The sequence below is a fragment of the Acomys minous genome, assembly GCF_964271855.1.
Source record: "Acomys minous genome assembly, chromosome: 4".
NCBI lineage: Eukaryota > Metazoa > Chordata > Mammalia > Rodentia > Muridae > Acomys > Acomys minous.
In genome coordinates, this window is record NC_140486.1 from 42,895,945 (window position 1) to 42,918,730 (window position 22,786).

The window sequence follows — 22,786 nt, forward strand, 5'->3', positions numbered from 1 at the left end:
ATTTTCTTTAAGCTTGTTTACTTTCTTAAATGAAAATATTGCACATAAGCCTTGATGTCTCATATAAATGTAGACAGAAAATGCAAACAATGAAGGGATACATTGACAAAATCATCTCAGTTACTGGAGGATAGTATTACCTGTCAAACACTCTGTGTTTGGACCAGCTCTGTCTTTCAGTGAACAAGATTAAGGAAAACTAGTACTAAAACAACCAGATCATTTTCTGGGAGGGATGTAGTCCTGGAAAAACCATGAGTAAGGAGTGCCTTTCTCATTACGTCAATTCAATGCTATTTAAGAGTCTAATATTGGATTATTTCATTGTTAACGTTTACCTATTTCATCTCTCCTACACACAGATGAAGTTTATATACAATACATGTGTGTGTGTGTATGACAGATGAATCGAGCTACAGTAATCCATGTGCTGTGAATTCCTGTCATGTAGATGATCACAAGCAAATCATGTACTTACCATGTTCATCAAGTAAAATATTGTCGGGTTTCATATCCCTAGGGAAGGAAATAAGGAAAAGATAAAATGGTTCATAATAAAACAAAGTGAAAGCAAAAGTGTTCAGTGGGTCCTATTTAGGGATGGCACGCTGTACTAGCATTCATTTCCAAGGTCAGAGAATCCACGAGACAGTTAACATGAGCTGTGCAAATTAGAACACTAGGGATCCACCCCAGCTCACACGTTAATAGATAGAAGAATTGGGCTCTGAACCTGGACTTCTCCTATTCACAAAGACTCTTAACTGCTATAGCATGAAAGTACTGGTCCACAGGGAATTATGGAACATTCACATTGACATAAAATAGCTTGAATAGTATTAGCCATTGTCTTCCTGTGAAATCCCAGTTACACATGGTTTAATGCCTTTAATTGCTTAATTACTGTCCTAAGGGTAGTAAAAGGGATCAATCATCTATGCACTATGTATAACATGATAACCATAATTAATATGCATTACATTGTATATTAGAAATGTGATGAGATAGATGGTCAACTTCTGACATGATCACTCAAAGCCAAAAAGGTAACTGCATGAGAAGGTCCTGGTAATTTTCTTGATAGTAATATTCATTTCACTATGTATAATTATTTCAATTTATTCCAAATTCAATTCATTTCCTATCAACTCAACATTGATGAATGATTATTTATCAAAGCCTAATGGTGTGTACCTTTAAAATATGCCTATGTTATTAGAAATGAAAGGGATACTAAAAAGATGGCTAGGGGAAGTGAAAACCATTCTTCCAGTAGAAGGTGTTTTGAGATAACAATAGGAAGCCTGATGGCCAATAGTGTTTTCAATGTTCTCATGAAATGATTACACTGGATGCTTCTCCTCCATCAGTGACTAGCATTGTAGTTTATAACAAGCCACACTTCTCCTTGCTCAGATTTTCACTACCCTTCCCTAATGTGCCATTAAAATGCTTCAGCCTAGATTCACAAAAGCCATTAGGGAAGAAATTCTGAAACAGGTTTGGGAACACATTATCAGTTTGGTCAAGTGGCTTTTATGTTGTCAGAATAAAAAGTGACCTTAGCTTTTGACAGACCAAGGCTGGACATCCTCCTTTCTTGGTGAAATTAATGAGCTTTAAAAAAAATGCTTAATCATAAATAGAAGTCGGTACATGCTACATCCAGCCTTCAGGTGGCATGAATTAATTTGTTAATCCTGAAATTTTCCTTTTATGATCTATAGAGGAATCACATTTCTCTGCAGCAGGATGCTTTACTGTGCTATAGGGTGCAATTTACTGAAAAGATGATGTAACAGGATTTCAAATTGCATGTGTCTGTGGCTAAGCGCTCTTGTAATATTGCAGACCTGCCTCCAAACCCTTTGTTTGAAGAATCAGGTCCAAACTCTCACACGTCATGGAAGCCATTGTGCTATCTGGTTCTGTGATCCAGCCATATAAATACCTGTGGGAGCCTCTAACATATTCCCTGTAAGCTTTTGCCTGCTCATTACCAGAGTTGTTGCTCTTTAGCCTGTATCTGACCCTCTCACTACAGCACTGAGACACCTGGCAGTTTTACCCCGGGCCATCAGAGATTTCACTTCCTGCAAGAAACCTTCCATGACGCCCCAATGCTAGACCAAATGTGTGGATGTGGTTTCGACTTCCCTGTCACGTGTGCCACACTCATGTGCAATGCTTCAACACACTCAGGCTCACGACATCCTTGATGCTGGAGATTGTTTCTTGGGTGGCACATAGAGTCCCAGTCTGTGGTGGTCACTAAGGGAGACGTGGGGGAAATTCTAGCACAAAGAAGGTGGACCCAACAGGATAAGCCAGATGCTGCTGCACACCACCAAAACTGTGGCAGGAAGCTTGAGGTAAAGCAGCCATCAGCACTTTGCACCATTTTCAGATTGTATCCAGTTGACATCAGTGTTTTCCGGCAAAGCAAAAGCCCCAGGAAGGAAAAAGTTGGGTATGGTAAGTCTAATACCAATATCTCTTTGCCTGTCCTTATGAGGGTTCGTGCCCGAAATGAATCACCACAGGTTTCACATTTTGTGATTTTACCACTAAGGCCTTCAGTTATCGAGGTTGATTCTTTTTGCACTTTCTCATCTTTTTGTCCATTAGGTTTCCCAGAACTTACCGTGAAACTGAGAATATTATAGAGAGAATATTAGAAAGGTGAATAATTCATTGATTATATGGGGTTTTTACTTTAATTTTATGTTTATTTCATCTTCAGGTAGTTACGCACTTGGGTAAGCCACGGTACTCAGATAACAGGGAGAGAAATGAGATCTTGTTCTCTCGGGGATGAGGAAGATGAAAAAAGATGCAGAAGGAACTGGACCAGCGAGGTATGCAATGGTAAAGGGGCATGTTTATCTCAACATGAAAGGAAGAATATGAGGAAAGCTAATAAAAAATGTGGATTTTTAAAGCATTAGAATAAATTACATAAGCTTAGGATCTAACTACACAGTTTTTGAAAACTATAATGAGGTAACTTCTAAGTCAGTAGAGGTGAATTTGCAGTTTGATAAAATGATTTATTCGTGCACAAGAAAAAAGAAACTGAAAAGAAACTTAGAGAGTTAGATTAATATTCCTGCTAGACCAAGTTTGAGTTTTCTACTTCTGAATTTTATTCTTCAGCTACACTTCAGTACACTACAGTAAATCAGAATATGAAACCATTTTTCCCAAGATGGTGATTTCACTTATAGCTGTCTCTAATATGGTTTAACTTAGTAGTCAACAGACAAGGATAAGTTTGAAGTTCCTCAGGAAGCTGGAAGCTGTGGGGTCTCTCTACCAAAATTCAGGCATAAGCCATCACACGCTGTGTCTGTCCAGAACTACTGGGTTCCTCTCTGACATTTTGAGAGAAACAGCCACATTTAGAGACTAATCAAGAAGACAACACCACCAACAATGGATGATGTTGAGGATGTGATGGGCCTTGTACACTGTTGGGAGAAGGGGTGTGAGTCTGGCCACTATAGAAATCAGCAGTAAAGTTCTCCAAGATTCAAAAGGTTCTTGAGACTAAAATGATACATCTATGCTCTCCTGAAGGAACCCAACCCAGTGAACAATAGGATGGAAATAATAATGAGTGTACATATCGAAGTATCAGTGTGCCGGGCAATGCTGTGACACTTGCCTACTCTGAAGTCCCTTCACATTTTGATTGTTCCTCAGACCCCCATGCCGTCACCCCTTGCTTTCTCTCTGTGGGTGACCATAGCATGTCAATTCACAAACATCAGAGAACCTTGCAGACTCCATACCTTCTGGCTTGCCATCGTCCTCTCTTAGGCTATGGTGTACCAGCTCTTCTGTGGGACCTGAAGTCCTATCCTCTTCCCTTTCCCGCTTTCCCTTAAGGGAATGTCCTCATATTGTACACCAACTCCTCCTTCTCCTTTATAGAAGTATGTTACCATAGGATCTACTCCAACACACCTCCACCCATTGCTACATGGTACTCTTCCCTTGAGGAAGAGTCTGAATAGAACACTGACAGGGGGACCTGGTAACAGCAGCTGCTACTTCCCAGATCCTGAACAGACTTCCATCTCCTTGGGTCCTTGAAATTACTCCTGTCAGGTACATTGACTCCCCTCACTGTGCCAAATCCAATCACCACACAGTTACTTATGCTACACTTTCCGGGGAGTAATCACCCCTTCCTTCATGACACATTTTGTTTTCATGCCTTAGAAAGTCATAGGTTACTGGGTCTCTTCTACCTCAAAGATCCCTCCTCAGCCTCCTTTGCTGGCATCTTCTGGCTCAAAGCTCTGAACGTTGGGCTCTATCAAGGTTTTGGTCTATGCAGATCTGCCTTCCACTAAATGGCTGCATTTAGTCTTATGATTTTAAATATTATTTACATTCCAAATGATAATGCACATGAAGCACATTTCTAGTCCTTACCCTGGAATTACAGATAAGTACATAAAATTGTTCATCTGATGGTCTCATCTGCATAAGATACATGAAAAACACAAAGTTCGTTGAACAGAACCTTCACTGTCTATCCACAACCCTCAACCACACAAGACCAAAATGATTCCAGAATTCCTTACCCCAATACCTGGCCCCGTAGTTCTCCTGTCTTAAAGCTGAAAACACTGAACTATCTCGGAAGTTTTCTTTTTTGAACTCCTAACACCAATTGCTTAGCAACTCTTGATAAGTCTACCTTTAGAATAGAATTGCTGGAAATAGCATCGGGATCTCCCAGAATATAAAGTATGAAAATAACACACGATCCAACAGCTTCATAGCTTAAACGTCTAAGCCAAAGGTTTGAATGAGAATTTGTGCAAGGGTTTGCGTGCCCATGTGCATAGCGGTGTTATTATTCACAGTAGTCAATAGGAAAGCTCTGAAGATGTAAGGTGGCTATAGTTTCCACCATGTTCAAGTAGTCACTGTGTTTTTGTCACTGAAAACGATCAAGTTTCACCTCTTACACGTTTTAAGCATCAATAGATAAACTAGTAACAGAATTACCAATCTGCTACTGAAAAAACACTACAGTGGTACCTTTGTTTTCCTCCATGTGCCTTCCCTGCCTGAGCTCCCACTGGCTTCCACCCCACAGGTATAAGAGTGACACTGCTGGCTGCTACCTCATATACAGGCAAAACTCTACCACATGCCAGCTCCCTGGCCTCCATCCCCCTTTTCCAGACAGCCCCTTATGCCCACAGTCCTGATTCCCCCCCACTTCCATGGCTGAGAGCATGGTGCACTCTGCCCCGCACCAGACCATCCTAACCATGCTACAGGTCATGTGGTTAGTAAAACACCGTTAGAACCAGTTGTTTCCTGTTGATCTGCTCTGCTCATTCCTTCTCTCTCTTCTACTAGGATGTAAGTTCTCTGAGAAAAGGCACGTTTGTCTCTTGCTTAAAGCAGAAGCCATTGGGGCTCATAAAAGTGCCCAGAGCAAAGTGTTTAAGTAAATGGTCATCATAAAAATGATGTGTGAGTCCTGGTACTAAATGCTATAACACAAAAGCTTCCAACAGGTTTTTTGATGCCGCTTACACTGCATTCACTGTCTTCCTGCTGCAAGCCTGACCCCTTTTAGTAAGTGTATGAGCATGGGTCAGGGTGAGGGATGACAGGTCGAGCGCTGTGCAGTGAGAGCATATGACTGCAGACAGGGGCTTTGGATTTGGAGAGTGGAAAAGTACATGTCTGGGGACGCACACATTCTGTGGAACTCTACTACATTTCGCTTTGACAAGGCAAACAAACAAAAAAGCCGCGTCTCACTGAGACAGCTGTTTCTACCTTCCAAGGAATATAAATAGCAAGGAAGAAACACAATGCTCCCTGGGGCAGGGTCCAAGTGGAACTGATATATCTGCCAGTCTCACTTGAGTGACTTTACAAGACATTAGCAGAGTCTAATTGAGTAATTACATCCCTTCCCTGCACCTTCAATGGAGTCAAGTTGCTCACCCTGCAATCCCACAGAGGGTGTGTGAGAATAGGGAACAAGGAACTCAATGTAGCCAAACCCAAATCAACACCCCCAGTGCCCCACAATTTCTGACTAGATAACAGGTTTGTTTTGTTTTTGTTTATGTTGTTGTATAGCACATCCTCAAGCTGAGCCATCTTCAAGTTCTAGGGGGGAAATTATATATATATATATATAATTTTTAATATTTTAAATTAATATATTATATATAATACAAACATGTGAATAATATGTAAGATTTGGAGAGTCACACAAAGACTAGTGGTCATTACGTTAGTCCTATAGTAAAAGCATGAGGTGGTGGATGAGAGGAGAAGTTATAAGCACAATGTATGTTGAAGCAGGAAGCAGAGTGCAAAATTTCCTGGACCAGACTGTGTCCTAGACCAGATACTTTGCTCTAAATTTAACTTCATAAGTTTTGCTTGCTTCTTGTGGACTTTTGGGTCCTATGGTTGAAGCTCTCTAAGACACCTGCTCCTTCATTATCTGCACACATGGTCTAAACTCTGCAGGAGAAAGAAAAGGAATAAAGGTGGAGCCATGGGAGGAACTAAAATCTACACCTGCACTTAACCCTTGTCTTACCAATTGTCTGCTGTGTCTTCTCGAGCATCTCTCACCATTAGCAAAGGATTGGATAAAGGCATTGTGGGTTCTCAGCATCACAGTGAATATTTCTAATGTTCAGTGAATGTGCTATACATATTTGATATTTTAGGTACAAATGGCTATTGAGGTCAACAATGTTTTGTAATTTTCATTCCAGCTAGCACCCCCATTATATGCTAAGGAGGCAGTATCTATTTGTGGAGGGATCATGAGGATAGGAGTTTTAAGGATGCATGGAAGTGTCGTTCTGCATGCCCTAAATAACATGACTTTCTTTTCCCATCATTTCCCATTGTGTCACCAATGTACTCTCCCAAAACAGCTTCCCTCTCTCTTACAGTCTGACTTTCTGATCAATTTGTTCTTAACCCTTTAGCTCACACACCCCTTAGCAAACAAAAGCCACAAACATTAGACACTGACCTTGGAACCCCTGCTTCTCCTGCTCCGCACCGCCTAAGCTCTTTTCACCTAAGAAAGGTGCGTTTCTTCAGTAGAGTGGGAAGAGGGCAGGAGGGAGCAGATGCTGAAGGGCCTTCTGTGGAAACCAGACTCAACTCTAGTGGAGAGTGGTTGGAGGAGTTAACAGACTCATTAATTCAAGGGACAGAGAAGAACCTCTCTGCAGGCCCACATTTCCAGTGCCAGTGTGGACCACAATGAATTCTCAAGCTGTGACACAGCTGTCACCACGGCTTGAAAGGGTCTGACTTGAAGCTACATTTAAGTGCAGAATGTAACAGAGAGGCCAGCCTGACCTCCAAAATCTTTGTGCCCTGATCTTTTGTGGTCTACCTAGTCTTGCTCTAAAGGACACTGCCACCACCCGCCCCTCCCCTCCCCCAGTTAGTTCTTGTTCCTTATTCATCCTCCAAATAAGTCAGCAACACAAAACTGATCGCCAGCCAATAACCTACCACTATTCTCACAATCACCAAGGTTGTAACGGCGGAGGAGGGGCTTATGCCACCTGTTTGTTTGGGTTTTTTTTCTTTCCTCAGCTATGTAAAGGACCAATCGAATTGGTTGTTTCTGCCTATGCAAATGAGAAAGGCTTCCATGGACAAAGAGAAGGAAGCTTGTAATTGATTAGCAGTTCCTGACTACAACACAGAAGGGATGCTTGGGAACAAGCAACGACACTGCTTCCAGCTGTGGTCCTTACTGTCTCTGCCATGCAGCTGTGTTACGAACATCTAATAAACAAGTATCTTCCAAACCTCAGAACAGCTCTGTCCTACAGGCATCACCCCATTTAGATGGACGAAAAGGGAATGACATTGTTTATGCAAGATTGCCAGATGAGACCTGGCAGAGCTGGAACCACCACCACAAACTGGTGCAAACCTGATTTACATTTGGGACCTCCATTCCTTACATCTCCTAAGATGAGAGAAGGGTTGGGTGTGGCCCAAGTTGGCCTAGAGTAAGTTTTTTTTGTTGTTGTTGTTATATTTTCCTATTGTACATTTGTAAGTCATACACATATTCTAGTTTAAGGATGCGTTGTTAAAGACCAGATGTGTGAATGCAGTTTAAGATACGTTGAACTTGGAAAGGCAGAGCCTAGTGAAAAGCTGGAAACATGTAGCTCACACTCCAGTTTCCTAGGTCACCATGTGATCTCTTCCACTCCCTGAATTCCTGCCTTTGTGGTGCCCTTTGCCGTAAGATGTCTGCCCAGCCACAAGGGCTTCGCCGTGCTATGGCGTTTGGACTTTCAGTGCCTACAAATACAAGATAAATAAGATCCATTTCTTTGTAAGTACCCAGCTACAAATATTTTGTTATAGCAATGAAAAAATAGACCAATCTAGACATCTAACTCTACTTCATATTTTTTCAAAGTTTTCAATTTCTTACTGTGGAGGAAAATCTGTTCTCTGAGAGAATGAGATGCATTCTTGATGACCCGGGTTCCCAGCAGCGGGGAGGACAGACACCCCAGTGTGAGAAGTATGTCAGCATTCCATGACCCCAATAGTGAGATTTTTTTTTAAAACATTGCAATCTTTGGAAATAATGCTTGCCCATGGATAATTCTCCTTTGGGGCTTAGCATAATTCAATCCTCACTTGTTACCACTAGAACTTACAATTCAGACCCACTCTGGTGGAAACCCACATCCATTGGCTAACAGAGCATCAGCAACTTGGGACAACTCACACAGCCCCTGAGACCACAGTGAACTGACAACTCCATAGGGTTAAAGTAAAGAAATGCCCCAGCCTTGGGATGGGAACGCATCTAGAAGTAAGAGGGAATCCAAGGGAACAAACTAGTATAAAACAATCAGGTGATGGAGAAAAGTATTTGGTTAGAAAGAAAAAGTAATTTGCTGTACTTCAACTCCAGAGATGAAGGCGCCCTCTCTAGCAGAAGGAAAAATAAACTTGTCATTTGAAAATGAAGCAAATTAACTCTCCAGATGCCAAGAGAATTAAAAAGAAGACAAAGCTAGAAGAAACATCTGTCTTTGCAGAGCAGACTGTGACTCCACCGAGCCTGGGGATGGCAGGATTTGTATGTCAAGCACACATGCCTTGTTTAGGAAACAAGTCACAGAATACAACCAGCTGCTCCATGCCTTGAGCTGTTTTGTTTTACTGTCCTATAAAGCATACAAGGTTATAATGAAATGTCTGTATCAATTATGTATCACTTGCCCAGAACCATGAGAAGTATTTTATGAATATTATTTCAAGTACTTCCTCCACTGCTCCACCACATACCTGATGGTAAACAGCATTATCATTTTGACCTTAAAGATAGTGATGCTGAATTCAGGAGAGACTGGAAAGTTGTCTAGACCCCATAGCTATTGAAGAGTGGAGTAGAGCCAGGATTAGAACATTGAATACGTAAATGCAGACCTATTTTTGAGTGGATGCAATGTTATGGCTGCAAGCAGGTAAGTGATGTAATCACAGAAGGAGAGAGCAAGCATCAGAACACTGGGGTGGCGCATAGAAGTGCTTGCAGGGTACTGAACACTAGAGGCAGAGGACAGATGCTTGGGCAGATGCTGCAACAAGGAGACGTGCACGGATGCAAATTGCTTAAATGAGCAAAACTGCAGTTCAGGATGCCTGGTCAGGTCCTGTATTAATTGCCACCTTGGGTTTGTTTGCATTCTTTTTTTTTAAAATGTAAGTGACAATAAGCTTACCTCTCCGGCTTATGCAAGAAGTGTGAGGATGCACACAGCAGCTTTGACTGCGGCCAGCCGGGATGTGCTCCTGTGCAGTGAGCTGGGCTTCCGTGCTCTGATTTTGATCATGGAACTGGAAGGCCGCTCTGTGACAATAGCAGAGAGAGGAAGGCAGCTCTGCAACTGTGTCATCATGCCTGAGCATGAAAGAAAGGCACTAGGCAACCACAGAAGTGGCTGTGGAATAGCAGCTGTGTCTTTATGAGTGACAGACACGGACCACCCTCTTCCCCCAGTTCCTAGATAAAAACTCCCAGTTGCTGCATTATTTTCTGGAAAGACCTAATTCTAAGGAATAGGGTGCTTAATTACTCAGTTCTTACAGTACCCAGCACAGCCCTAACACCCCAGAAGCCCTTCCTCATACTTTGTGATTCCCAGTCCCCAACCTTTGCAGCCTTTTCTTTTGGAACAAATACCAACAAACCTAATGTGTTTTACTCTACAGATGTGCTTGACATGTTCCTGTTCCTGGCAATCTGAGCAGGGTGAAATCAGTTAGAAACACTCCAGAGGGAATGATGTAGCCACGCTTCTGCGCTGACCCCACACAGTCACCAAAAACACAGCTTCGAATTCTACTTTGCCATACTGTTTCATTAGTGATTTGATTTGTTGGTTTTTGATCTCAGAATCTTTGCTGCAGCTTTAAACCTGGCTGATAGCTCTAGGATAGAAAGAAGGTGAACCCAGCATCACCAACTGGGTCTCTCCTCTTTTATTCAGGAAGCCAATGCTTTGTTTTGTTTTGTTTTGTTTTTGAAGAAGTCACTAGCCACAAGGCCTCATATCCATATTGAAATGGGGATGCTGGGAACATAATCATTGTAACAGACCTAGACCAAGCACTGACCACTCACCTGGGTCCTGGCTACCAAACTGAGGTTATCTTTCCAAGAAAGAAGGAAGGTTTCCATATAACCAGGCAGTTTAGAATGCCACTGATGTCCCATGGCCTGAGGGTTAACCCTAGCCTGGTTCTGGCTGACTCTAGAAAGTTAATAAGCCTCCCCTTGTTGTTTCCTCATCTGCAATAAAGGGAGGACTATGGAACTACTCACCTCAGAGAGTTTCTGTGAAGATGAAATTGGTTCTGGAAAAGTCTTTACAAAAGAGACTGGTATACAGTAACCACTGAGCGAGCTATAGGGAGTTCTAGCAAGATTAAGTTGTACATAAAGACAGTGTGATAGATTTTAAGAAGAGTAGGCATCTAAGTGTTGTATGTACATATATGAATTTGCAAATATTTAATGACTACAATCACAGGCTCACAAAATGCATAGAAAGGAGAGACTAGTGGTGGGGGACACAGGTGTAGTACTCTGATGGATCTCTTCTGGGACAGGAGTTGGCACTAGACTGATGCATCTAGAAGGTTCAGGCAAGCATACTGCAGCACTTTTTATAACTGGTATTGAGACATACAAAGGAAAACCCACCCTAAATGTACTTGACTGATGGCAGTGGGTGATATTAGACACAGTTCCTCGAGAAAGACATCAAATCTTTGTTATAAGCACTCTGTAATGTTTTCCTTTTAAGTTATCAAAGTTGTTAGTGGCACACTGCCTAGCAGACAGCTGCCAGACCTGTCTCCTGTGCGCAGCTACCTTGAATGAGGCACTGTCAATCACGATGCCCCCTGTGCCACCATCAGCTGGCTTGTGATCATGGCTGCCTGGCTGCTTTGAACCCTTCCTGAACCTTTTGGGGAAATTCCACTCCAGCTGTAAGGACCGCAGAAACTGTAAGCGTCCACACTGCCCATTACACACACACACACACACACACACACACACACACACACACACACACACACACACACGAAATGAATCTGTGCTTTATTCAGAGAGCTGCAATCTGGAAAGTCAGAATGAAATTTGCCTTCCCCCGATCTTTCTCTCATTAGCATTTTCATACAGAACTAGAACAAAGGCATCAAATCAACTCAAAATCCCTTCTGCCCAGGTGGGTCTTGTCTCTGAAACTGCCTCCACCCTGAGTTGGAGAGGGAGGGTTGACCTACACCGAGCCCACTTGGTCTTGCACACAGGTCCTGAGCCATCTGGATGGCATCTAGCTTTAAGGTTAACTCACAGAAGACAGACAGATCACTGGCCATAGGAATGTGCCGATTCTGTCGTTCTTCACAATAAGGCACAAACGTGCTGATTACAGAGTGACCCGCCACAGCCACACTGCAGCAGCGGACGCACTGACTTCCACTCTTCTTCCAGTTACAACGCCACCCCTCTCTCCCCACTACTGCCCCCCCCCACTCCCCCCTAACCCTCCCCCACCCCCAGCTGGAAGAATCTCTGAGAGACATTCAGGTCACAACAACCCTAGCTGACCTCTAGAAGCACCCACCTGCAGTTATTCCCAGTGGTCCTTCCAATCTTGATGCTATTTCCACCCAGACCAGGTGGGGCGCACTTCCCACGCTAACTCAGCACACAGCCTCTGGGTGACTTGTTGCCTGTGTTGCAACACTGGGCCTGTGCTCATCTGTCCCTCCCCTGTGCTGACTCCGTAAGCATCCTGTGTCAGCCTTTTTACATCAGACTGTGACACTAGGCCACGGTAAAGCCTCTTTAGAGTGATTATTTTTAAATTTTTTGACTTTTTATGATCTTTCTTACGGATAGAGCGGGCAGGGCTGTTACACTAAGAACAGATGAAATCTTCAGGCTACCAGTCTCTGCACTGTTAGTCAATACTCAGAGCAGCAAGCCTTTCCTTGGGTACCTACAGCCACTCACTGGCTTTGAAAGCAGGGAGCCCTAAGCCTTGGTTTCTGAAGGCACAGAGTCACAAACTTAGGAGTTTGAAGACACAATCTACTAGGTTGTATACCTAGATCTCCAAGTGCCTGGCATTGATGGCTATAGCTATAGGCCTGTACTTCTCAGGATTCTGGTCTCTGAGATTAGAAGTCATTCTGTAGTAAGCCTTGGGTTCTGAAAAGTGCTGGGATTCCAACTCTAGCAGAAACTGCCCTTTGCCTGTACATTATTTCCACCGGACTGGAGTAAATGTGCTCTCGTGTTGTGACAGGGTGTTGAAGCACTATACGCTGACTACATCCCAGCCCTATGCAGGCTTTACTGTATTACATAGTGTTTGAATATATATGCATGCATATATTTTATAAAAGCATAAAGACATGCAACAATGTAGCAGGTTTTACATACATGCACACATATTATTAATATAATCATGCAATCTAAAATTAAATACTTAGATATATTAACACATAGAGCCACATGATGGTAATAGTCTCAGTAACAAATGGTTAAACGCAGACCTAGGGGTTTCCAGCTTCACTTGAAGTAGAAGCTAGGAATATGGGCTTTGTAGTCATAAGACCCAGGTTCAAATCCCAAGCCTGCAACATCCTAGTTCTGGGACTGTGGGCAAATGCAATTGCCTTTCTAATATATATTTCTCACTCTCTTAATAGTTACTATAGCTTTCAGCTGGCTATTTAAACAGGCACAACCTCATGTGCTTTGAGGGCATCTAAGTCTATGCTGACTCAAGGCACAACCTAAGAAACTTCTTATCCCATGACTCCAGTTATCAGACTAGGGATGGGCTAGGGATGAGTGGGAGGGAGGGTGATGGGATGCTGCTGGTGCACTGTTAGATAAGTAGCCTGCAGATAAGTTTACATCTGAGTATTCTAGGTTCATAAGATAATTAATTTATTTTATTGCCTGAAGCAATGTGAGTTTAGGATTTCTATTCTCTGAGCCCCGCATTCTTGTATGTAATAGAATTCTTAGACTCTACTCTGCATGTATAATGAGGGCAATGGTCACTACTTCATAAAAATGATGATGTAATTAAATGATGCAAGTAAATCACTTACTACAGAACCTGACACAGCCAAATTTCATAAAACACTGAACACGTACTTAGCAGGTGCCCAGCGTAGGAAGAGCTAGGTCATGGGATACTGAAGATAAGCCAAGACTGCAGAGATCAACAGGTGTTTTCAATGTTCATTCAACCATTGTGATATGATAATGGTGACAGACTTTACTTGTTATACTTAGTGACTCAGGCTAAGCTCCTTTATAGACTTAAGTCTGAGCCAGGTGGTGGAGGCACATGTCTTTAATCCCAGCACCCAGGAGACAGAGGCAGGCAGATCTCTGAGTTGAGGCCAGCTTGGTCTACAGAGCTAGTTCCAGGATATCCAGGGCTACACTGGGAAACGCTGTTTTGAAAAACCGAAGTAAATGAACAAATAAAATATACTTAAGCTATATTATCATCCCAAGCCCTTATATAGCATCCATGACAAAATTTGGTGGTACACAGTCCGGTGTCTTCAGAGTAGGAGGGTGAGCAGGTCAGCTCATGGGTTCTTTCTCATTATATGAGCCTGACCCGTGGATAGCTTCCTAATCACCCCCGTCTTACTGAGTACACATTACAAAAGTGAAAACCCAGTTCAAGTGCATACCCTTGCTTGCTCTGCCTTTTCCCTAAGCACGAACAGGATTCCTCGCTATGCCAGCATGCTTGTTTGAATGCGGCTATGATCTAGCCTCTGCTCATACTTGTTGTCCTCTTCCTACCTTCACATGCCCTCTGCTCTGCATCAGGACATAACGAGCACCCCCTCAGACCTGTTTGTCTGTCTAGCCCTGACACCAATGCTGTCAACTTGTTAGATCCCCTGTGAGCACAGCGTTAAAGCAGCCCTACCTTCCAGAAGTGTGCCCACTCACATCTTTATTTGCTACAAAGCACTAAACACAATCTGTAACTAACACAGCTCCTTAAGTAGTTAGGTTTTTGTTGGTTGTTTTACCTCATAAGCTGTAATGTTTAAGAAAACAAGAAGGAGGAGGAGAGGGAAGAGGAGGAAGTTTTCTCCATTCCCAAATTCTACTTAGGGCTACGTGCTGACGTATGCATAAGTAACCAATAATATTTAGCATTAAATGACTAACCTTAAAAGAGTGAAGCTTGTGCTTCGTGTGTGCTAAACTAAGGATATTTTTATTTAATGCAGCTTAGAGTTTACATATAACTAAAGCTCTTAATCTTACTGAAGTTATTAAAAGTGTAGCCCAGCCTAGTTAAATGTTAAACCACAAACAAGCAAGTCCTTGCCTTTTCCAAGGTGAGTCTTCCCAGGGAGGTGGTACGTTTAAAGGCCCTTTGCAAATGTCTGATGCACACCAAGAGGGCACAGTCTCCTGTTTTCACAGAGTGTAATTCATGCTCATTCATTATTTGAAAGCCTGGGAGCAGGTGCTGAACAGAGCCCAGCAATATGATACCCTTATTACTGCTCTGCATTTTGTTTTTAGGGCTCAAGTAGCCCCTGTGCAAGAGCAGTTAGGAAAAAAGACCGTTTGCAAGGGCTCCTGATCTATGAAGATAATATTTAATAAGACAAAGAGGAAGAGCTTTTTCTTAAGCACTTCCCAGAAGATGTTAGCCTGAAACCTAAATCTAATATTTCAATGCAATAAACAACAAATGTTGTCAATATACTGAAGGCAAGAAAGGTGAACCCCAAGCAGAACACACATACTAAGAGTAATAGCGTCATCTACTTTTAGGTTTATAATAGTCTCAGGCTGAACATACTACTATGTGAATGAAGGAAAAAAAAAACCCTCCTTTTACAGGTATATAAAAGCCAAAGGAGATGCCTTCAGCTAGAGAAGCCAGATAAAAATGTTGTATATAACTAAAATATTTCACCAAAGTTGAAAGAGAAAAAGTAGATTTGAGCAGTTGTTTGTTCTACCCATGTGCTTGGCTACAGGAAATTACTGTCTCAAGGTTAGAGCAAACATACGTAGTCTGAAGTAAAAGTGTCTTCTGCAGATCCAGCTTCCACAGAAACCATCTTCTCTTGCTTCTTCTAACAACTGCTGATATACAAGAAATCTACCAATCTTTGGTTTATATGCATATGTCTACAGTCTTCTATCCTGTGGCTACCGTATGTGTGTGTGTGTGTGTGTGTGTGTGTGTGTGTGTGTGTGTGTGTGTGTGTGTGTTTCTGTCTGCATCCAAATTGCCTCTTTTTATAAAGCCACCAGTCAGGTCTGAAGAGGGCCCAACTGAATAGCACCAATGACATGGGAGCAGGAGAGTTGATCCTGCTCCTTGCCAGCTGTGGCATTGGGTGAGCCAGGAGGGACAATGTTGGAGAGCTCACCTTGGTAGAGTGGGCACAGGTAAGCTGGCTGGCCAATCAACTTTACTACCACCCAGGCCCAGATCCACACTTTGAGTTGCCCAGTCCCAACATCTACCTCATCTATGATCTGCTGGAGCACGTGAAAGGGCCAGTCCCGCAGATCCAAAGCTGCAGGATGCCCATGGCCCAGGGCAACAGCAAGATATTCAAGAGGAGTCCCAGGTGATGACAGTATTGATGATGTAGCAGAAGTCAGAGGCCTCAAAAGAGACCAATGACTCATTGCAATGAACATTTGCAAATACATATGTGTGGACAAAAGGGTACACTGTGCCATTTAATGAGGAGAGAGAGAGAGAGAGAGAGAGAGAGAGAGAGAGAGAGAGAGAGAGAGAACACAGGCTGAACAGGCCAGAAGGAGCAGAGTAGTAAACACTTCAGTTCCTGCCTCTAGGTTCCTGCCTTTAGGTTTCTGCCTCTAGGTTCCTGCCTTATCTTTCTTCAGTGATGGACTGTTACCCAAGTGTTGCTAGATGAAATAAACCTCATTCTCTCTGAGTTTGGTTTGGTCACCACAGAGTTTATCACCACAAAAGAAACCAACCTAGGACAGGAGGAATGCAAAGTAACACACCATACATACCAACCCAAATCATCTTGCAGTTGGCTAAGTGGCACTACACAGATCATGCAACCTTGAGGGTATGTGTCAGTTATTTTCATGGGGATAAAACTAAGGAAGCCAGCATTTGCAGCAGGAACATTTTGATTGTTTATTTCTGTTTGTTTCAATGTTGGGGATTAAAGACAATGTCCCATGCCCCATGAGTAGAGCAAGAGCTCTACCATTCTCTGCTCAGTCAGAGCCTTTAGTTAGGTAATCTTGCATTTGACTTTAGTCTCCAAACACTAACTGTAGGTGGTCAAGTTACTTAAATTAACCCTGCCATGTTACTGTTAACTGTTAAATGGTGGCACTGCTTACAGCATGCTTAGTACCATAGGGCAAGGTCTTGGTATGTGTATAATAATTAACTCTTGTTAAGTCATTAAGGCAAAAACTTTTACATACTTTGTAGTATAAATTAATTGGGTAAAAGGGCTGGTGAGCTAAAAGACATAAACACATTCAGGAATGAGAAAAACATCCCAGCAGGTGACTCATTCCTAAAAGCTTCAGAGCTCAGCTGTCACTGGGTTAGCATATACATTCATTAGGGACTCATCTGTCACTTGAATGATTAGCACCACAAGGATCTCATTTTTTTTTTTTTGCCTATGAATTTTCACCTCAAGAAAACCGAAACAGGACTGCTAAGCTACTACAGCGCATGTAAATCAGATGCAAAGGTGACTGCCCAGCCTTGATCTCTACCCGCAGTCCACTGAAGATCTTCACTGAAAACAAGGATGATGTTGGTTCACAATTGAATTGCAAACAAGAGCTCGCCTGGTAAATGTGCTAAGAGCTGCTTGGCACCCGTCAATGCCACATGCTCTTCGGGCAACTCGTTTCACTCACACGGCCTTCTTGGAGGGGAAGGCATGTGCGGTAGAGAGTGGAGAAATGATGAGCTCACACTTAAAGAGCATCCTGCTGAGGCAAAAAGGGAGGCATCCTGGAGGCTTAGGGATGAAGGAATCACTTCTGATCCCCGGTCAACCCCCTTTCTTCTTCCTTGATGGAGAAGTTCAGGGCTGTGCCTAAGGCTATAGAGGAAATTGGTACTGCTAAGCGGCACAGTACATTTCTTTAGGAGGCACAGTACATTTCTTTAGGAGGCACAGTACATTTCTTTAGGAGAAAAGTGGCAAACTGACATTATGGGGAGCCCTCAGCACCACCCCATGGATTTCCACCTCTTATTTATTTCCTTGAGTAACTAACACAGCTTTTTGGTGTAAACCAACTCTATCACTTGCTTCTGACAAACATTGTATTGGATTACTGGGAGCTCAGGGGTTATGTTATCGAATATTATATATTGTTATTCGAAGATATAAATGCTGTCCTGCTAATCAGCTCACTCTAGAGGACTGGGTTTCAACCTGTGGGTCACGACCCCTCCCATTTGTGGGGGTCACCTAAGACCACAGGAAAACACAGATATTCACGTTACGATCCACAACAGTAGCAAAATTACATTTGTAAGGTAGCAACAAAAATAATTTTATGGTTGGGGGGTGTCACCATAACGTGGAGAACCGTATTAAAGGGTCACAGCATTAGAAAGATTGACAACCACTGCTCTGGGGTCTTGGTGCTCTTGTTAAATTTGGCAAAATAAACTGTCATAATTCTTGCAGCTTCAAAGGAAATGAGTTCTACTAACTTCCTGTCTGTACTTGTCTGGCCTAATCTTGAAAGAGAATCCAGTTCTGGCAGATAGGACAGCAGCTTCTGAGGAACTTCAGTTGTGCTATGCCCTCATTGCAAGCAAAAGGGGCAGCTAATAAGTACTGGTTAACTCGATGATTCATTTCTTACAAAGGAATCAAACAAAGCTATCACAGAATCTCTTTTGCTGTAGCCGGACAATAGGAATTTGTAGAGCAAATTAAGATCTGCTTTGAGCTAAATTTACCTTGTATAATCATTCAAGAGCAACATGTGCATGCTAGCCTCATCCATGCTTATGCTAAATTATCCAGTGGCTGTCTACTTTGGTTACTGTGCTGAATGTTGGTGATTAAACATATGTAGAGCATTCTCTACCCATAAGGGGTTACATTTAGGAGTGAGAGAAAGCAGTCTAAGAGTAACCCCGTGGCTCAGAAGGCCCTATTAGAAGCATAACCGTGGCTACTGGGAAGATGGGGCTGAAGATGGGTTGACTGCGTGTGTCCAGCCCATGACCAATTCACAACAGCGTATAATCTTTATCATGCATGCCCCCAGATTTAAAAGCCTTTCTTATTTTTGCTGATGTGTCTACTGAACCAATTTTTTCATGATCAATTCTTTTATCAATGCTGCAACAGCTGCAATGCTGCAATGCTCACCCCTGGCGCCTCAGCTCTACAACACTGTCCGGTAACCACACACTTTGAGGGTTTGCATAAATATTTAGGCTAGAATCATTGTTCCCAGAGATGGTTGTTGTTGTTGTTATTGTTGTTGTTGTTGTTATTGTTGTTGTTGTTGTTGTCATTGTCAGGGCACTGCTACTGAGAAAGATGATAGATGCTCCTTAGAAATTGCTACATTAGGCTGAAGTGTTGATGAGTGAGGATTAATTCTTATCTGAATCTTGCTTTCAAATGAATCTGGCTGCCTTTATTAGTCCCTCTTTCCCTCTCACTGTAGCAAAGTAGACAAGGGTAATATATGAAAATACAATCCTGTGCTCTTCTTGATAATTGAAACTTTTCTATTATTCCCTGTTCAATATTTCCATTATCAAAGGGAGATAATATTTTGCAATTTTCTCTCTCTTGTGCTGTTATTATTTATATGAGTTGCCTAATAGGATTTTTATCTTATTCCTATAGGAATAAGGAAAACACCGAGTTATAGCTTCATTAGAGGGAGGTTAATTTTACTAGAAGAAAAATGCAATCAACCATCTATTCTAATCTAAGATGACTTACTGTTAACTCTCTTATACAGTTCATCTCCATAGCCTAAATTCATAATTTAGTCTTCTACAACATCTGATAGAAGAAGGAATGCTAATTTCTTTTGGCCTACAAGAATTACTTTCCATCAGATTATTCACTGGAGAGACTGTGGCATTCTAATCAAACACTGCTCTCCTCACAGGAATTATAATGAATTTGGGCTCTCTTATTTTTAATAGAAGCAAATAATCACTTCACTCACATTTTAAAGCCATCACTTACTGGTTTAATATAAATAAGAGGGCATTAAAGTAGAGTCTGCCACACTTTCAAAACTAAGGCCAGTTTTCAATCTGAAAGCACAGAAAATTGTTTGAATTTCTTGAATAACAAAAAACTTGTCTAATTATATAAATCAAAGTTAAAGTTATTGTGAAGCTCTGTGTAATTATCGATTGCGTGAGGGGGGAAAGCTCCCCAAACTGATAAAAATTAGCTCAATATTTTGTATGTAAAAAAAAATTTAAGCCTAAAGACTGAAAAATTCTACCAATAAAATAAGACAAGGCCTCATTATATCCCACATGGGATTTATAGTAGGTGTTTATAGTAGGATATGCGATGTTTTAGAAAAATAAAGCACACATTGCACCAAGAAAAAAGTGAAAATAGAGCCCATTCTGTATTACCTCAAGAGCAGAGGTGTGTGTGTGTGTGTGTGTGTGTGTGTGTGTGTGTGTGTGTGTTTGTGTGTGTGTGCGCGCACGCCTGCGCGCGCTTTCATGTAGGGGAGAGTTTATGCACTCCTTTGCATGCACGTCCTGTTGAGGCAACAGGCAGAGGTTAGACATCTTTGACATCATCAGCCACTCTCTACCTGATATTTTGAGATGAGGTCTCTCACTGAACCAGGAGTTGAACAATTTGGTTAGAATGGCTGGTCAATGATTTCCAGAGAGCACCAGTCCCCATTTATCCAGCACTGAGATTCTGGACATGTGCATTTTTTTAGTGAGTGCTAGTGATCCAACCTTAGTTCCTTATTCTTGTGTAGCATGCATCCTAGTGACTGAGCCATCTCCTCAGCCCCTGAGTGAAGGTTCCCGCTTACTCAGTCCCTTTTACATGGTTTAGGTTCAATGGTTGCTTTGGCCATTCAAACCTCTTCTCTTCTCTATCTCTTTTCTCTAATGTACCCAGCCCTTCTCATAACAGGTTTAGCTTCTGGCTTTAGGGCATTCCCTTACCCGAAGGTTTCAATGTACCCTCTTTGTCTGTGCAGTTGGGATATGAGTGTTTGCAGGCAGGTAGCCATACTCGCTGCCTTCTCCCGGATCTCAGGCTCCAGCCAACACTCAGCCTCAGAGAGCCGTGTGGTCAAGAGCTCTGCATTTCCTCACATGATGCTTCACTATACTCTAACTATGTAATTTGGGCTAAGGTCCTTCATTTTCAGAACTGGAGTTTAACTGTAAAATGGGGATAGCAATGCCACCAGCTTCCTGGAACTGGGAGAAGCCTGAATGGAGTAATTTGCAAGTGCTTATAGAATAATGTCTGGACTGGGAGCCACTGATAAGTAAGTGGTCTATCTGCTGAGTATTTGAGATCATTTTGAATTACCTACCATGCCTAGATGCAAAACATGGTTTGAGTCTAAACACAGAAGTCCTGTGTTTTATAGCTGCTGTCTCCTGTAATTGATTTCTTCTCACTTAGGCCAATCTATGATGTCTCATGTATTCTTTTTTATTCGCACATTTCATGTGGTGGAATTCAGAGTGTGAGTTTTACAGTCTTCTAAGTAGCTGAGAGAGAATTTATTCAGTCATCTTTGCATCAATCAAATGGAGCATTTATTTCGCTCATTCTTTTGAAGGAAGAGTTATATTTTTAATTTGAGTTTTTTCCATGAAAACTCCATGTTGTATATCACCAAACACCCTGGGAAATAACTGAACTATCAAGATGAATAAGTATTTGTCGAAATAAAGGAAGAAGCAGATTTTACAAAGAGATTCTTAACACTCAGAAGCCCATATTGTTTCTAGGGTTTTTGCTTGTCTGCTTTTGTTTTTCGAGACAGGGTTTCTCTGTGTACTCTTGGCTGTCCTAGACTCTTTTTGTAGAGCAAACTGGCTCGAACTCACAGAGATCCACCTGCCTCTGCCTCCTGAGTGATGGAATTACAGGCGTGAGCCACAGTGCCCAGCACCATATTGTTTCTGAATTGATCTCTCAACTTTACTCCCCACAAGAACCACAGTTTCAGAACAACACTATTACTCTCATCTAAATTCCTCAGACAGAGAAATACTCCTTAGCACACCTGTGTTTAAAGCCATTTGACACCATTTTAAGGTGATAACACATTGAATTGGGGTTTGGCATTTTAATAGTAAAAATTCTTAGTTATTGGACAATTAAAGTGTCTACTGGCCCACTGTCATAAAAGAACCTTAATACTGGTGATATGTCTTTAATTTATCAGAACATATAAGAGTTTGGACTATCATCTCACCATAATTATTTGTTTTTTGAAATTACACTATAATTATATTATTTCCCCTTCCCTTTTCTCACTCCAACCTTTCTTATATATCCAAATTTATTCTCCAATTCTTGGCTGCATTTTCTTTAACTGTTGTTACATATGTATCAACTTTTGTATGTATATAGTTCCAAATATATCGGTACCGCCTGTTCGGTTTGTGTGATGTTACTGCTATGTGTATGATTTCTAGGCTGACCACTTGGTACTGGATAACCAGAGGGGGGAGGGGGCTCTTCTCTGGAGGAGGATTGTTTCTCCTGCTCTCAGCATTTCCTAGTGGTTGAGGCCCCATGAGATCCCCTCCCTCCATGCTAGCAGGTCAATTGGTGTCATCTGTCCAGGTCTTGTGTAGACAGCCAGGTCCAATATTATATTGTTAGTAACGGCCTATTTAGCTCTCAGAAGCACACTGTTCTACTGATAAATTATGTTACTCAATGTAAAGGCCATGAGGTGTTGACATATTTGGCTTTAACGTGCCATATATGCATATATATGATTTATTTTCTTAATCATGTGTATGTGCATATCTCCTCTGTCTCTGTCTCTCTCTCTCTCTGTGTGTGTGTGTGTGTGTGTGTGTGTGTGTGTGTATGCGTGTGCGTGTGAGCGTGCACGTGCATGCACATGGTGGCTTTTGAAGGCTAGTAGTATCAGGCATTT

The 22,786-nt window shown here is 42.1% G+C and overlaps 1 protein-coding gene across 4 annotated transcripts in view; it reads right to left on the reverse strand.

Annotated features, from left to right (window-relative positions):
• STK32A (serine/threonine kinase 32A) overlaps positions 1 to 22,786 on the reverse strand; it is a 113,468-nt gene that overhangs the window by 33,098 nt on the left and 57,584 nt on the right. For all 4 annotated transcript variants that reach the window (XM_084778058.1, XM_084778057.1, XM_084778059.1 and 1 more), the window contains one exon: positions 479 to 516. In XM_084778058.1, coding sequence (XP_084634184.1) covers positions 479 to 516 — 38 coding nt within the window. The remainder of the gene's footprint in view (positions 1 to 478; positions 517 to 22,786) is intronic.